Here is a 19,153-nt window from a genome sequence, read left to right on the forward strand (position 1 = left end):
AAAAACGTTTGCATTCTGAATTGGCGAAATGGACAACAATATTCATCAGAGATTTCGAATGACCAACCCTACATAAGTAAAGCAGCTTAAGTTGATAAACCTGGTTACTTTAAAATTCTCGTATTGTCAGGTTGTAATCCCCTGATGTATTGTTCTACAGATAAGTAGGCAAATAATACTCGAGGTTTAAATGGAAATATTAAAATTGTACATAAATCCTCATTTGCTGTCTCGCTACGGAATTACATTTTCATATTTATATGATCATTGTTTGTTGAAGGGATTGTCAAGAGGTTTCTGATGTTTTATGTGAAAGTGTTTTCCAGCACAATTTGCGTTATTTTTTATTCCAAAAACATGACAAATGATAAACATATCTTCTCATAATTCTTTGCATAGAATAAATAAAGAAAAAAACAACTATATTTTACAAGGATAACGACTTAGGTTCACAGTTAAAGCCGGAATTTTGAGTGAAGATGACTTATTCATGGTCATCGGACTTTCACACGCCGATCGAGATCGGAACCCACAGTCCCTATGCGCTCGAAGTTACCAAGTAAATGACGTCATGTAAGAATGAATGCTCTAACCGACTGTGCTATAGAACCGCGCAATTATTAATTCTTGTTAATATACAATGATGAACTTATAAAAAATATAAGCTGGAGTTGACAGGCAAACTCTACGAAATAATCATAATAGAAACATTTATATTAGACCTTAAAATCGAGGCGTTTTGATCATTTCCCAGTTGGAAAGGAAGTTCTTCGGAAGGTGTGATTTTGCTATCAAAAGAAGATCAGTATCTTCCCAGGTTAAAATATTTCATGGTTCATGTATAATGATACCTAAAACGGAACATTTATATGAAAATCATCACGCAGGTGCCCTATGAGACGTTTTAGAAAATGAAAGAAATAATTTGAAACTGAAAGATTAAGAAACGTCTGATCTGATAAAGTTCCAAACGACTATACACAATTGTTGTTGGAGAAATGCTATTATATTTGATGAAGTCAAAGAAATGAGAAAGTTTTCGACTATAAAGACATGGCTAATCATTTAAGATCGTCTTTACGTTCGTCTAATTCCATCTGGAGTTTCTTTTCTGTACTTAGGTCAGACAGTGGGGCAACTAGAAAGCGAAAGATTTAAGAGAAAAAGTAATATCTTAAATGGCAAGAAAATTGTGTTTAATGTGTTGCTTCAATTTTTAAAGAAATGTTTTCACAATTTAAAAAATCTAATCACAATAAAGCTTGTTTTTTTAAATGGAACATGACAGTGTGATGTTATTTCTTTTTTAAATCGAGGCTTTGTCATTTCGCTCGAAGAACATGGGAACAATTGTCAATTGTCTCCGATTTTTTGTTTACTGAGCAACTATTTCAATGCCTAATAACATTTGGTATGTGATACGCATTAATGAAGTAGTTTGGAACTTTTGTATTGATGGCGTGTTTACCGACACACGTCATTTCTACGACCTTGTTTAAGAAAAAGTCATATCTTTGCATGCTGAATGGAACAGAATCACTAATCCCAGGATAGAATCATTATAATGTCTCAATAGCAGTATCAGCATTGTTTGCATTGTGGTTGTATATTATACATTATTATACAATATAGCTGCAGTGCGAAATAGAAAAGCTACCAATGCAATCTATATAAATAGTGAAGTTTCCATCCAATGGAGTCATTGTCTATGAGTTAACTCAAGGAAGATGCAAACGAGAATGAAAGACTTATGACTTAAAAGCTTCAACGGAGGAGTATTATGATTTCATATCATAATCTAGGACAATCTAGGTTAATTTTGTTTATTATGTATGCAAAGAAGCGTTCAGACTGTTCAAAATGTTTCTCTTTAACAGTTGAAAGCACATCATCACCGGCTGTTAACAATGAATTCCAATTCTTCCCATTGTTTTTACTCAACCAACTGAAGAAAAATGAAATAAAGTTCATCATAAATTCATAACTATTTTCTTTCAAGATCCTTCAGTCTTAGCAAATGAATTCAATTAAAATTCAGTTTGTTGTTTCCGACTAATGTGATACAGGCTGTGACTTATTATCTTTTAACGTATTTGAATATTTCAACAACAACAAAAGTACTTTTGTTATTTGTTATTTGTTATTTGTTATACAATATAATACCTACACTAGGTTTACATAATCTATGCATTATAAGTATTAACGGGAAGTGGCATCACTTACTTCGCGGAACCAAAGGGTTGCCCATGATTCTTATTCTCAAAAATCAGATGAAAAGTAATACAGTAATCTGATTGGATAATGAAACTTAACTTAACAATAATTTTAATTGCTGTCCAAGTAGATGTCTGGAACACAAAAATCATCTGAAGTTAAGTTAAGAATAAGGTCCGAGCCATGTGTACTTCTGAGTAACAGCTGTAATATGTTCTAACATGTTCACATTTTCCAACCAAAATTCTAAACTTTTCCAATACATGTCATGTACTTTGTTTACTATGGTTCATTTTGTATGTATGACGGTATAGTTGGCTAAAGGTAACAGCCAAGTCAGTCGTATCATATCATTAGTTAAAATTCAGTTATTATTTCTACACAATATGTATTTTCAACAATTAATTCAATGTTACAATATGTACATACAAATAAATTAACATTTACATGATTTATGCATCCATCAAAGCTATCACAACCTACAAATATATTTAGAGCCTGTTCAATGCTCATTGAGTCCCAATGCTCTTTAAGTACACAAGTCGCATGTTCAAGAGAAGCATTCTTTCAGTATATGGTTTATTTTATGTTAATGCCTGTGATGTAAAATAACCAAGAAAAAGGTGACCATTACTTCAACTAGGACTTTTGTTCGTGACAGTTGACATGCTTAAGTGAGTCACGAGAAGCATGGGCCATTGTCCACACAATATTACGTTTAATTGTTTGTAATGCTGATCATTCATTACATTAATGACAAATCCATTGTAAATAGAAAAGATTCGTCCATTGCATGCTTGGATATTCGTGAAACAGCGTTCACTCTGTGTGTAAAACCGAAATCGTACGTAACATTTATAGATCATCCTTCACACGCAAATGGAGTTCGTCATTACATCGTGTGTGCTTTGAGTTCATCATTATGTGTATGGCTCATTCTTTGGACGCAGAGAAAAGTTCATCATTACGTGTATGGTTCATCTATTGTATACAGAAAAGGGTTCATCATTCCGTCGTGTGTGGTTCATTCATTACACTTGAAGAATTTTTACAAATGTCCGACAGGTTTGTTTTACACGCAACGGTTGTTATAAAAGAAAATCGCAATGTGCAGGGTTTCCGCAACTCCATTGATAGTAATTTAGCAGGCCTGAATCTTCTTCTTTCCACAAACGTAAAATAAAAACAATTTTTGTCAATTCAATACCCGTCTTCATTTTCAAAAGTTACGTTTCATGTATATATTTCTGATATATTTTAATCAGAATTAACAACAAAATTCTTTGCACAAACATACAACATCTTTCCATTTGTTCTCTAAAAAACTCTACTACAGATTTACGCATGCGTACTGATAGACACATTCACTTCCGCCTAGACTTGTTTTTCCAGTATAGCATCGTAGCCCATTTAAAGACTGGTTTGTCAGGTCTTGACCCTATTTATAGTTGAAGGCACATCATCGAACACCATGAATGATTATCACGACCCACTATACAGATATCCCGATGACGTCAGCAATACGCAAAGGTAGCCAATTATTGTGGAAGTTTGTGAGATGGCGCTGTTTGTATTGGCAGTTCCTGAAAATAAAAAAGAACACAAGGAATTCATTAATTTCTGTCAAAAAATTCCTATTCTCACATTACTGTCTGATGATATGTTTTTTAACAGAAAAGATGTTATTTCGTATTTCGCGTAAAAGAATTGGGCATTTTTAGTCCGTCTTCATAAAGTCAGGCTATTTCAAACCTCGTCTTATACCTTGACTGCAGTAGACACCTTTCTTGTATTACAGAGTGCAACGATTTGATTGGATTGTACGCCAGTTAATACAGCCAATCAAAGCTCTCGACAGAAAGACTGTAGACATTAAGGTTTATTATTTACAGACTTCCTGTCGAGACTCTGATTGACTGTATTCGATAACGTACAATCCCGTCAAGCATCAAATCGCTACATTCCGTAATACAAGAAAGTTGACTCTTGCAGGTGATTGTGAAGAATATTTAGTCAAGATGCAATTGACTCGCAGCCTTTTGACCAAATCTATTCATGCCATCTTAAAATGTTATCAAAAAGCACTCGCTACCACTCGACTAAAAAATCAGTATCTTCATTCAAATAGCCGAAATTATTTCATTTCATAAACAAACCCATGCCGACATTCACGTGCGATTAATAGAACATTCTGGAAACAGAGGATCTTCTCTAGACTAGACTAAGCCCCGATCTCAGAGAATCTCGTAAAATAACACGTGATGAAATGAAAGAAAGATGGGCCAGAATGTCAGATATTTGGAACTGATTAAATCTGTTTGGTTTCAATCAGTGATAACATTTGAAACATTTTACAGACTACTTCCGCATGTTACCTAAGATAAGTTTAACAAATGAGGTTAGATCAACATGTACAGATATCTTCTTTCGTTTTCCATCAGTTTTCTATCTCTCGTCCTACAGACGACTTGATCGACTCGATGATGCCTTGTTAGATTGCATAGATTCCATATCTCAAACTCAAGACATAAACAAATTTCGTTAGATTTACAAGGAAATGTTAATATATTATTGATAAATTTTGATTTATGTCCTACAAGGCCATCAAGAATATCAGTAATGTTTCCAATATGGTAAATTATTATATGTGATTAATCCACATATTAATTATCTTGGAAAAAGCCAATGCAGTAGACGAGAGGTTTTTGTCTCCGATCTTAAAACCCTTTAATCTACTAAGGATGTATAATTGCATTAGAATATGCTCTACTGGAAGATATGATACAATTTTGTTCCCGCCTGAATTTTTATTCCAGGAGACAAACATTGCCAGTTTGGTAACATTGTTGTAAGGTAAAGGGCAAATTTTACAATATGTATTCTACATTTGCCCTTCTTATGAGTTGCTTTCAAACCAAACCATGTTTTTAAGAAATTGGCCCATGTTAAACGAGGATGATGGAAAACGAAGGAAGTCTCCAGTAAGAAAAATATGAAAGTTAACTAACTCTGTTCAGGATGTCTGTGTGTTCGAGATGACCCTGATTTCGACCGGCCAGGTTCTGCAATTAGGTCAGAAAAATGTTACTATTAGATACATAGTTAAATGCTTATAGTAAGATACATTTAGGATTCACATAGTTAGATACATATGGTTAAATACACATGATGCAAGGGTTAGTTATAGAAGTCGAGTACAAACATAACATACAACGGTTGGTTGAAAAGTACAGTACAAAACTAGATACAATGAAGTTGAATTTGAAATACAATGAACTGGAAGGTAACAAAAGAATAAATATGGGAGAGATAATGGTAAAAGAAAGATAATCGAGTCTAATAGCTTTGAGCTCTTACTACATTTGTGCGGATTACCGAGATTTTCCAGCCATTGATCTTTTTGAAGTCGATCAGAAAAAGGTGTATTTCAAATGCATTTCAAAGCGACGAAGGTACCTTTCATCAATTGAGAAAAAGCACCTGCCCACAATATACTTTCGCATGCACATGACAAGCACATGAATATAAGATATTTGACTTTTCGACATTCTCAAATCGGCTAACGATGTTAGAAGAACTAAATTAGCAAGAAACATGCAATACAATCTGAGATAAAAGAAATAGGAGAGATTGTTTCGAACAGAACTAATCATCACATGAAAACTAGATGAGAAAACTTGTCATAGTCCGAGTAACTATATTGTAAATACACAATCCATATAAGATCTGTCAATAAGATTGGCCATGATATCAGACAGTGTTCCTTTCTGGATTCAAAGTGGAAGAGGAAGTTACGCGTAGGTGCAACAGTTACAGGTGTGTGAATCGCGTAGGATGAATTACTTGTTGAAAAGTGGTGCGCATTGCTTGTGAGCAGTGTATCATAAAAGATGAGATAACTTGCACATCCTTTCAATGACTTTAAATGTACTAGATATTTAACATATTTACACGGTGAATAAATCAAAAACCACATAAAAATGGTAATGTTCAGACCAAATTTTCTCCTTGACGTCTTTTTTTTATGGTTTGATGAGGAACAGTCTTATACTGGTTGGAATATATAATAGCTTGATAGTTTCTCGGACTAGGATACGACTAATATAAAGATAGAATATTATTAACGTCTGTTTTATATCAAAGGGTATACATATAATGTAATAGTTCTGCCTTAATTATTATAAACCGTTTATAATATACCTGGCCATTTACCAGTAAATTAGACACGCCATTTGCAGGAACTGGGACTTTCAGTTTATAAACCACAGCCATGGTAGACATAATATACCTGCTCGTGGCGGTAATTATATATATTATAGCTGTCATGGTAGACATAATTATACTGCAATGCAGTAGTCACACATATTGAAGCTACCATGTAGACATATAGTGGTAATCACATAATTATATTAAAGCTACCATTGTTGACATACATAACTGCACATAGCGCTGATCACACATATGAAAGCTACCATAGTAGAACTATATGCCTGCTCATGGTGGTAATTACCCATATTAAAGCTACCACGCTACAGTTAGACATATTTAACTGCACATAGCGGTAATATCAGATGTTAAAGCTACCATGCTAATGGTAGTCTTATATTACAGCACACGGCGATAATCACATATATTAAAGCTACCATGGTAGACATAAATGACTGCATATTCTGGTATCACATCTTTTAAAGCTTCTGAGGTAGACATATGTGACTGAACATACACATTACTGCCGTAATTAGACAAAGCCGCCCCTTGTACAAATTCAGACATATAATAAATCTTACTTTAAAAGTAATTAACTAAATTAAAGCTACCGTTACAGACATAAGAGAATTTATAATGAGCATGCTCTCTTTGGATCCTATAGTTGATGATACATATAAGAAAACCTTAAAGAATTCTTACCTCTTTTAACATTAGAAGAATCAGCTGAAAGGAACAAGTAATAGAATGATAGATTAGAGTGATTATTCAGTCAAATCAAAGGGCAATCACGCGTTTCTTATTACTCAAATGCTTTAAGGGCATTAAAGACTTCAAATATTAACTATGCCGTTTTGCTTATATGCTACTGGCAAGAGTCGCTACGGATGCAGTGAAAACTCTGCTACTGGGTGTATACACTCAAACCCTTTCGGAATGACTTATATATACCCCAATCTTTATTTGGACACTTTATAACACAAAGAAGCCACATACGGTCTGTGGATGCAAAAGCGGAAGTGACATCGGTCATGTAGATATATTTTACAAACCTCCGAATACTCATTGAAGGTTGTCGAGGTACCGAGGAAATTGTTGTCATTAATGATAATATATATTTTTACTGAAGCCATTTTGGAGACTGTCAAGAGCGTTTGGTCTGCCAAATTTGCGTTAAAATCCTAAAGGTGAATACTTTGAACAAACTTTCGTGTCTAGGTTTGGATACTTTACTTACCTACTAACACAGTAACTGTCTTTTTATTAATTTCATCTAAAGAACTTCTACAAATATAAGTACCAGTATCCTCTTTAGTACTCCTGTCTATAATTAACCTACTAATAAGCGCTCGATTTTCTAATGAACGAAATTTTGTCACTATAATATTATGATATTTGTGGGAGTCTATTTTGTCCCCGTTTTTAAACCAGTCTATATCTTCTGGTATATGAGGTCCACCCGTTGCATTACACTCTAACACTATAGAATCTCCATGTTCCACATATTCTTTACCTTTCACAGAAATACCTGGAAATAGAAAATAAATGTCTGTATGGAATTGGAATATTATCGAAAATGAGGTTACACTCCAAGAGGGTAGGCCTTTTTTTCATCCGATACCTCTGGGTTCTGTTTAATATTTGTGTGTTTTGTGCATATATGTGTATTCAATTCATTACAATATGTATGGTAGTTGAGGAAATTTCAACTGGTATGAGTCAAAAAGCACAGATTATGGTATTACACAAATACGCCTTCATCGGAGAAAGTCAATGATTTTGACTGCACGTGGAACCGAAAACATTGCGCTTGAACCAAGACACAGTGGGATCATAAATAAAAGTATAAACACAAACCAAAAGAAGGAAATGCACTAAAAGCATTGTGTGATTTCCTATCGCAGGTAAGCACGCTAGAATGTTCTTCTGTAACTTCCTTTCGTTTCGTGAAAAACATCCGATATAGCCATAGTAATACAATAAAGAAGCTAATTAATTTGTTTGCTCAAGAACTAATCTGTTCGGCGCCATAATTATCAGAAAATACACTTGTACCAACTACGTGTAACATGCAGATTGCGTGAGCATTGTATTAAAGTGACGCAATCCTCCAATCCATGCTTTAATTGTTAATGAATCGACCAGACCTATTAAAAACAATTTTATGTAGCCACCACCGTTACGTATATAAATTTGGAATTTCATATTTTCATTGTGAGACAGGATACGGTTAGTCAAACGCATGCACATAACCAAACGTATTAAAGCAAATTATTAGAGGATTGTATTTAGGAAAGGAAACAGCATGAGAGCACTTACCCGGCTTGTGAAGAGGAGGGCCTTGATAGAGTGATGAAATAAAAAGAACAAATTAGAAAAGTTTCGAACACATTTAAAAGGCATAGGTCAAGAAGCTTGCATCTTTGAAAGGGATTTGGTTCAATGTATTGTAGCATTGTATCTATCCGAAAATCACACAGACCTTTGACCATTGTACTGCGAGAATGATCTGTGAGCAAATTTAACTCAATGGAAGTCGTGGCACATCGTTTTGGAAAAGTTCCCACAGTACAAGTTCTTACTAGAATGGGAGTTGTTAACACGATTGTTTTAATACAATAATACAATTGGGGTTGTTACCACAATAGAGATTTTCACCACAATAAATATTTTCACCACAAGAAGGGATATTAGATGCAAGATGCAAGCTTCTTTTGAAGTACTATTACATAATAACAAATCATAGGTTGCACGTGTGACATCATGTGACTTAAAACAGGAACAAAATGTTTATAGAATGCACTGAAAATATGAAGGATCTCTGAAAATAGGGCTTCTGCGGCATACTTGACCAGTAACCAAGAGCAAAGTTTTCAAATCCAAACGTATATTCAGGTCTTCTAATACAAGTGACTGAAAGCAAAAGGGTAGGTATGTCCTTCACCAAATGAATCAACTGGTTTCAGTTCACCGCAACAGCGCAGCTGAATATTCGAGCTAAAGCCTTGAGCAACGCGCCAAGTGAATAGTGGTACATTTGGAAAGAAGACACAACTGAAAAATTAGAAATCAAAACCCACCTATAACGTTTAACTGAACTGTTCTTTTCATTATTTCTGTGGCGGTAATTTGACACTCATAGAGCCCTGCATCTTCCGGTTTCACATTTTTAATTAATAGATTCCAGTCGGAGATTTCAGGTGTTTTCTGGTTGTAACCGATCATAATGTTGTCTTTTTTCACCCACGTTAAGCGACCAATTGTTGTGAAAAAATCTTCACCTACTCTCTGCCACGTAACCTGAAAAATAAACGACGTTATTCGTTCACTTAAGGCACGGCTGTCAAGAGATTTTACTTAAAAAAAACTCGGTAAGTACACTGTATTCTGTTAAAAATAAAACCCAACAGACAAGTGAAATAAGATCTCAATTGGATATGAAGGTGTAAAGTTTGAAAATGTGTGTTAAGTTTTTACGAGAAGGACATTAAGAGCATTTCGGCTGAAAAGGTTTGACCGGCATGTGATTGTGGTATAAGCCAATGCTAAGAAACAATTATCAACATTTATTTGTGATAAAATCGATTTATTTGTTCTTTATCTACCAAAAATATTAAGATATTCATCAGAAAGGCGTTTCTGAATTTGATGTTTAGAAGCAACCACGTATCAATTTTACATAATTTCATTTGAAGCAAAATTACTATTTTTGTTTGAATTTCAGTTCCTTTATTTCAAATTTTAGAATTATTTACTGAATTTTATTACCTATTCGCGCGGATAGATAATTATAGCTCGTCACATGTCTTTATGCTATGGTGTATTAGCAACGAATGCCCCAACAAAGATAAAATTGTATCATATGAATGCTTGAAGTCGCCGATATTTATTCCCCTAAAAAAATATTGTACAACACTGTAAAATATAGTGAAGATGTGACAGCTTATATAATTAAAAGTATTTAAAAAGAGCAAGTTTTTAAAATATTCATGGAAATTATGTCAGGTTTATAATGGACCACTTAAACATCAGTTCAAATAGCTTTAGAAAAGAAATATATAAAACATCGCTTTTAGAGTTGGATTATAACGAAAACAAAAATGAAACAGTTGAAGACTATCTTTTTCAATGATAATGATTTTATATAAACAAAACACTCTTATGAGTGTTCCAAAACGTTACACCGACCTCATCAGTTGTAGTACTTTTGGATTATATTGTAATACAATTTTATTGCAATGACTGAGTAAAGATGTACACGCTTTCACATTACAATTTCATGGTTTACGTTTCAGTTGAATGCTGAATTACATGTGTTACAGATGCTGTTATATGCTAAAAAAGCATACAATATACATGTTAGGATGTTTCTGGGAAATTAATTAGCTAAAGAACTAAGGTCAATCTTTTCTTGATGAAAATATAACATTTGGAACGCTTTATTATTTTTTTTTTCTATCATTACTGTCTCATTAATATCATCGAAACAGTAATAGCACATCAAACTCGTGATCACATTGACATTGACAGATTCGAAGACAGCAAGATACCTTCATAAATGATGCATTACACTTAGTTATCGGAATTAATGTCATATTTCATACGGTAACACTTGAATAGTTGAGAGTGAGTTCTAACCATCCAGAACAGGAATTTATGACAGTAGTTAAGAGCTTATGAAATATTGGTGTTGACGTGTCAATTAGTCAAATAATGAAGGGAGAAGTACACTCTTCTGAAATACGCTTCGTAATTTACAACTTTCAAATGACCATTCTCATATTTTTTTTAAAAAAATGGTTTTTCAAAAGGATTAATTAGTGACATTGGCAGTATAGACATCCAATTCCAAAGGACTATAGAAATATGAAATAATGCACCATAAGTCAATGAGTACACATTATATCACCATATAAGCAAGGTTAAAGCCATCGTCAAAAGTCTATAGTCCGAAAATGACAAAAAGTCTGCAACAACAGTATTAAAACCGGTTAAACATCTGATATCAAGGCTTCGATCTACTCTCTCGCAGCCACGATGTGTTCATATGTCTTCTACAAAGAATAAATTAATTCTGTACGGGTCAATACTTTCCAGTTTATGTCTCTTGTGATACAGAAGATAAGTATTAGGGTACAATATATAAAAGAAGTCGACCTTATAATAAAATATTACCGATAACTGAACCCAATTTCTCAGCGATGGCAGTCAGTTATATGTTACCTGTCGTTTCGCTCTGGAGAGAAACAACTCATGCTCAACTGCATCTGTGCATATCAACACTGCATCGCCTCCGTTGAGGTAATAATATTTTTTTGATATACGTATTGTATGCTTATTCCTAGAGGGATAAAGACTTAAGGTATTGGTACGCATAATGCCTTATTTACATGGCATAAATATATTGCCATTGATATACCATCCATCAACTTTAGTGACTTATGATGTTTGTCTTGACTAATGGGACGGCTAACTATTGGAGTATAACTATGTTCACAAGAACATAATGAATAATTTACAAGAAGGTATACCTTCAATTTGTATTGTATGACTCATAACAAGTGATAATTTTATAACCATATTCAATTTGTAACTTGACAAGGTCGATCAATAGAACAAAGGCTTCGATAGAACTTCATGTTTCTCGCGATCATGTCACAGAAATATTTCTTTTAATATTATTAACATTGCATAAGATTGATAGTGCATGGAATATGCCTACACATGCAAGAAATGCCATGGAAATTCAACCTCTCTTGTGTTCTATATTAGTACGCTTGGAAGATGTCACAACCCCCGCTCAAACTTCAATAAGAATATCTTTTAGTTTGTATTTACTAAAATCATTAATCCTAAGGCAATATTTAAATGGTATGGCTCTTGCAAAATTATTCACTTCACCGCCTGATAAAAAGAGATACAGTCTTATAACTACCATGGATATCTTTTCAAACTGTGGGGTTCTCTAGTAACAGGGATCACTATAATCTAAGTACATTTGATTCAGATTTCTCGTGGTGGAATATCACAACGATGAGAATTGATACCATCATAAACTGTGGTCACATCATATATAAAATCCCTAGCAAAATAATTCAAAGCTGTATCTAGAGCTCAAGCATTCTTGCATAGCAATATCTCACACGTAAACATCCTGGCAAATCCAAATTTCCAGCAATGAAACTTGTTATAGCCGTTTACCAGTCTGAAATTAACCTCTAAAAATACCATTCCGGTGTGTGCTGAATTTCTACTTGTAAAACAAATATGTTGAAATTGTGTCGAACTCCCCACTGAGAGGCTTAACCTACGCAATCATTACATTCGTATTCTTTGAATAAAATGAGCAACGAAACCAAATTTGTCAATAAATCTGAATTTAAGGTATTTATTGTTAATTTTCTTGACTTTTAACACTACCATTAAAATAGAGTCTATAAGATTGTAGCAGTCTGAAAGGCGATTAGAAACTTTATTGTATTTCGGGATTTAAAGAAAAGGTGAAACTGAGTAGCTTATAGTCGTCTGCAATGCCAAACACTCATTAGCGCCGGAAAATCGTGATTTTTAGCCTCTACTTTTCAATATATTTGTTACTTCGTGGCGTCTTATACTCAATAACATCGACTTTATTTCTATCTTGATATTCTACTACCAGCCTATTGAACACAGGCAGAAATCAAATCTAAATAAATGAAACGAATTTAAACCGTCTTTTAGCTTTCAGCGGATTAATATCCCGACAAAATAAGATAAAACACTTTACTTTTAAACCACAAATGGCCTTTTAACACAATAACAGATTCAAATTTATTTCTTACTTGGAGAAAATGGAGTCTCGAGCTAATGGTGGTAATTGAATCAAGTCAAAATTTGATGTCACTTTATCACTGATTTACAACGGATGATGGACGGGGAGGGTTAATAAAAGTTCTTTCTCTTCTGCACAGCAAATCTCCGGAGCAAAAAAAAAATGCAGCGTTCGTATTTTTCTTTCAATGCATAGAAAGTCTCTAGAGCAAAAAAAATCGTAACAGATGAAAATTACAAAATGCAGTGTTCGATTGACATTGAAAAATATTAGATTAATGGTGGATATTATTTCATTTTACAAATGAATGAACAGAGAAGAGTCTTGTTTGCCCATCGATGCCAAGGTAATTCCGTCACTTTCCCATTTTGTAGATTTGAATTATTATTTATTTTTCGTGTACATCGACTTTTGTTGTGTAAAAATCTTTCTCAGAAGAAATACAAAATGTTATTTAATACTTCTAGATGCTACAACTACAAACAATTAAATACACTCTTTCTTCTCCTGTTTTAGCCACAGTGGGAATCACAATGGACAATGATACAATTTTTACAATTTTCCAGGATTTACAATCTTTGATCTATCTGAAAGGCAAATTAGAAATACCTGATGGTACTTCTCGATGAGGATTTCCCTACAATATTATCATTGCTCTCGATTGTGTAATGCTTTGGACGAGACTGGGTTACTAAAATTGTTGTGCTTGTAAGAATTTTTATTACTATAAGCCACTACTTCAATTCTGACTTATTCTATATCTTAAACTTATCCTTATGTATACAAATATCTTAAAGGTTATTAACATTGAGAAAATCTGTGTAACAAATTACATAACGGAAGTCTCGGTATTTCACCCGTAGTCTACAGTACAGTGCCTTCCACTTGAAGCGAGTGAAGAGATCTTCAATAATTTCATTTAATAAAAGTCAGAATATCGTAAAAAATTAAGTATTGACTTTAATCTTGAGTTGACAGATATTCCATTGATTAAACCTAAGTCTGTATTTACTTTAAAAATATACATATTCCATTGCTACTTTGTTCTTCATAGTCAATATTGTTAGCAAAATATTGATGTTCCAACCTTCTCATTGTGAAATTGAGATTTTCAATTTTTTCTCGTAGATTATGTCCTATATATGTTGCAATGTCAGCAAGAACAGTTGGATGGTGCATAATTTAAGTTCTAATTGAGGCACAAATTAGACCAGAAAGAGATTTTAACACGTTTTTGTCCCAAAATATGAGGCTGGCGCCACAACTGGGTTCTACTAGATGATTTCGATGCCTTGTCGCCTGGGGTAGGGCACTTTGGTGAATCCCTGAGAGAAAACTTAAAGGAAAAAGGCAATTGGAATAATTTGATAAAATGACATAAAATATTTTTAACCCATAGGAATAATCTTCTCTTAAAAATCTCTTTAACAAAATGATATAAAATCTGTGCGTGTTTTATTTAATAGAAATGGTTTTAGTCCAGAATTAGGTCTACAAATAAAGTACAATAATATTCAAAGACAAAAATATAGAAAAATGGCTTTAGAATTGAGGCCTCCCTAAGGGCGAATAACTGTGTATAGATAAAAATGATTAATGGCTAGAATATAAAAAGTGCGTTGGAATGAGTGAAACGAAGAAGTGTTGAAGTAATGTTTTATGTCAGTATTTTTTGATGGAATATCGGTGTATGGTTTACAATGAACACAAGTTAATAATCTACCTTCATTGCTTTTTAAACAGGCGTAACATTCCAACAAAATTGGTTGCATAGTTTCTCTTGATTGATCGCTTTATTTTCCTCTGCCAATTGTTCTTCTATTATCCTGCGTTTAAAGCCTCAGTGTTTTTCTGAACTGAATTCATCAAAGAACAAAGGACAAAAGCTTTATTACTTTTCTTATAGGATGAAACAGTATTCAGTAAGCCCAACTGATGAATATATACTCGTGTTGACCAAGTTTGAGACTTGAGATTTTATGTCCATTCTAACAGGTAGTATCTTTTAATGTTATCGAACCTTTAACTACGCAGAAAATTCATAAAGTTAAGCGCTGTGTGACTGAAAAGAATCCTTTCTGTATTAACTTTATTTTGCACAAATTTATGAAAAGCCGAAAGTCATAGGTCAGAGCGAGCAACTGAGCACTCCACAAGTAGAATAATCCGTTATTTTCTGATATATACTGCAATACAGTTGCATATTGAATGTACTTGTATCAAGTGTACCCCAGACCTCTGAACCATAATGAGTTTAACTGAATGTCAACCCAAAATGAAAATGGAATGAAAAAGTACCAACAGATAAATTGTGGGCGTTTAAAGACATACAAAATATCAGGATTGATGGAATCATTTACATAAAATAAATATAAGCCGATATATCTTTTTAAAAAAAAGTGCTCCTGGCAATGTGAAACTGTTTCTTTAGCGTACACATGGTGGTATTTTTTATGTGTATAGCCAACTATCAAGTGGGAGTGCGTATTATCTCTTCTCTACGGTGCGGATGAATAGGCATTTGCTTGTTTCAGTCGTGCCACGGTGCATTAGACACAATCCAAATCCAAAAGCGATATATATCTGAATAACCATACAGTTACAATCTGTGATATAAGAATAGTGGCCTTTTGCATCCGGGTATAAGTAGCTTGATATTGTGAAGATGCTGAATCACGGGCCTGGTGTTATTGAGCAAGAGCAAGAGTATAGATTAAATGTAAAGTAAAGATTTCTAAATAAGTTAAAAATCTACCAGACAATATCAAGAAAGCTTTGGCGTTTATAATAGTTTGAAGTAGTTGTACATAATACAATAAAGGTTGTAAAGTACTTCTATACATAAAACATAGCAAATAATTCATTATGTGTAGTCAAACATTTACCATGATTTACCATGCTCTTTACACACAAACAATAAAAAATCTGGGATTCTATCAATGCCTATAATCGCTTTTAACTTCAATTATATACAGTCATTAACAAACCACAAACAAGTCTAGTTTTTAACGTCTCTAATTGACTTGGAACACAAATGTAATCACATTAACCATCATCAGGCAGAAGTTTGATCAAATATTAAATCTAGATAACATTTTATGTTTTATTGATGAGGTACTTTTAAGCTCATTTCAAACGATTATTACAGTTGACAAGGTACTAACTGCCAAAAAGCACTCATTCTTTGTCACATATGCAATCCTCCTTGCCGTGTGCGTATGTTACAGTTCACTCCAATAGAAAACCGGTATTACCATAGAACAACCAGATCGATTTCGCAAGACAGTTGACAAGGCGCTGCCATAAGACCACTCATTACAGTCACAATACAGTCCATCCTGCCGTATGTAGATTTAGTTTTTGCTGCTGTTGTTATTATCATAAACCAACCAGATCATGTTCATCGAACACTGTTATTGAATAAGTTAGCTGGTGTTGCCTATATACCAACCGTTTTGCCACAGATCAGTTCTTCGTAATCATGAAGATTCATTAGGACATATGCTACTGCCATCCACCCGGATCATGCACAATGGCCATCCGATCGAATAATAGCTTGGTCACAGAAAAGCCGGTAACTGCCAATGCCAGTGATTAACAATTATTGTATGGCGTGCAAAGGGAAACTGATTGACAATATGAAAATACTAATTCGACACAGTTACCGAATGTTACCAGTAGTAACGAAAGCATCCTTCCGATTTCGATATCTTTCAAACGAATAAAAATTTACTTATGTTTATTTTATGGCTTTTGCCTTTTCAATTGTTGATGTTGTATCGAACTTTTGGGAAATATTGTCCCCTATAGCAGGTTTAATACGATGACCTATCATGTAGTTTTATTCATTAGTGTATGAGTATATATATTTTCGTGTGATAAGTAGTTGAAATAAGCTATAATTTGGTTGAGATGATCCTTTTGACGTGTTTATACGCGTAAACTGAAGGGTAACAAATCCAAGTTGATGCCATGAAAGATGTTTTGTATATACAGTACTCATAATGACTGGTTTGACTAATCTGTTTCATTTATTATCATGTCAAATATAATCAGGTTTCTATCATTCATTTGATAATTATTAATAAAAAAAATATGGACGCTTAGCAGACATGGAATTAACTAATACACGAGAAAAACCAGACGGCAAAATCATTCTACTCTATTTCATAAACATCGTTCTGTTTAATTCTATTTGTACTTCTCGGCCAAATTTTAAAGCAAATTTCTTCCTGGGTTTATTCATGTAGAAATAATTTGATAACATTGAAATCTTTGATTAAAGAAACTTTAGACGTCTGTTAAACAAATCTTGGGAAAGTTAAGTTTTTTCATGTCAATCAAACGAGCAATTTTAGAAATGTTTTACAAACTATTTCTATGACCACACGTTTTGTTGGTTTTATTATATTGATGATAAGGGCATGCAGTGCTTGATATAAAAGGTTTGTTGCCTTTTCATCTCTCTAGACACAGCTTGTGTGTAATGGTGCTCCCTTGACAGAAAGGAGGCATATACCTCATTGAAACCACTATAGCTGACCCCCCCGAGAAACATTACTCTTGACGAAAAAGGGATGCTCGATATCCCTGAGGAGCTATACTTTTCACCCCATGCCACATTATTTTACTGACTACATTCCCGGGTCACCTGATATCACTCTGCGACTGGGGTTTATCCCTAACGGAAGTCCCGAATTATTTTTTATGGTATAACGATAAACATTTTGTCTTCATTCTGGTTTTAAAATTATTTTAATATGACGATCTACTAGGTCGCACTTAGCATTGAGTTCAGATTGTTTAGACGAAATGTTAATACAAATGAAGAAGGGAGAAAAGAATATCTTACCTGTTTTGTACCAAGATTTAATACAGAGCACGGTAATTCTGCTAGAGACCCTTCTCGTACTGTTATATTGGTAGCCACTGATAAAAACCGGGGTTCTAGAAGCTGGACGGATGGATTAGATTTTTCTGAAATATACAAAGATGATATGCACATTAGTAATTAAAATGGTGGATAAATACACAAACTTCTTAGACTGTGCCACTGGTAATGACGCTGAACATGCTTAGAAGCGTGTCTCAAACCAATTTGGTTTAATGGGTGTATCGTCTTATATATAGAGACTCTATTCTTTACTCATGGCACCTGGTAAGTCAAACCGATGAATACATACTCGTGTTAACCAAGTTTGAGACTTGAGATTTTATGTCCATTCTAACAGGTAGTATCTTTTAATGTAATCGAACCTTTAACTACGCAGAAAATTCATAAAGTTCATCGCTGTGTGACTGAAAAGAAAACTTTCTGCACTCATTTCTTTTGCACACGTTTATGAAAGGAGGTCATTAACTCAGCAGCGTCTCAATGTCTTATTTCTGCTTTATTTTTTTCTGAGAAGTGAATTACAGATAGCAAAGATTGTGTAGTACAGAAAGGGGACTATATATATGATTTTCTGCTCTTGAACGTTTGTCCGTACATCAGATTGGGTGCATGGGTGCATTATGTACAACCCACACGTATCCTCTGGGACGTAGAAAATGTCCGAGGGGAGAGGGGTAACGGCGGGGCCCAGATGAGGTGTCTCTCTGAGGCGAGACCTTTAGCCCCTTTAGGCGGCCGGGGAGGGGAGGGGGGGGGGGGTGCCAGAAGCCGATCTAAATACACCACTGTTCATCCTAACTAAGTTACAGTAAGACCAAAAGAAGATCCAAATAAAATACCTTTTTACAAACATCTGAATTGAAGGTGCATTATCTTTACGAAGGTAATTGCATCTACCCATTTCTATGAAATGTTATGAATATATTAATGTAGTTTAAATTGTTTTATAAGAGGGGACACTCGAGACGATACTTAATCTTTTACATATTAATAAAAACCCATATAGGGACCCCCTCGAATTGTAGAGT

General features: G+C 34.0%; 1 protein-coding gene across 1 annotated transcript; it reads right to left on the minus strand.

The window, feature by feature from the left end:
- Positions 1 to 5,217: 5,217 nt before the first annotated feature.
- On the minus strand, positions 5,218 to 18,454 carry LOTGIDRAFT_165912 (hypothetical protein; the record flags this gene model as incomplete). The annotated part of the gene is made up of 6 exons (XM_009062946.1): positions 5,218 to 5,276; positions 7,123 to 7,146; positions 7,658 to 7,948; positions 9,501 to 9,720; positions 18,084 to 18,208; positions 18,415 to 18,454. 6 exons carry the CDS (start codon positions 18,452 to 18,454, stop codon positions 5,218 to 5,220), a joined length of 759 nt encoding a protein of 252 aa, XP_009061194.1.
- Positions 18,455 to 19,153: the final 699 nt, after the last annotated feature.

This window comes from Lottia gigantea (genome assembly GCF_000327385.1).
Source record: "Lottia gigantea unplaced genomic scaffold LOTGIsca_54, whole genome shotgun sequence".
In the NCBI taxonomy this organism is placed as follows: domain Eukaryota; kingdom Metazoa; phylum Mollusca; class Gastropoda; family Lottiidae; genus Lottia; species Lottia gigantea.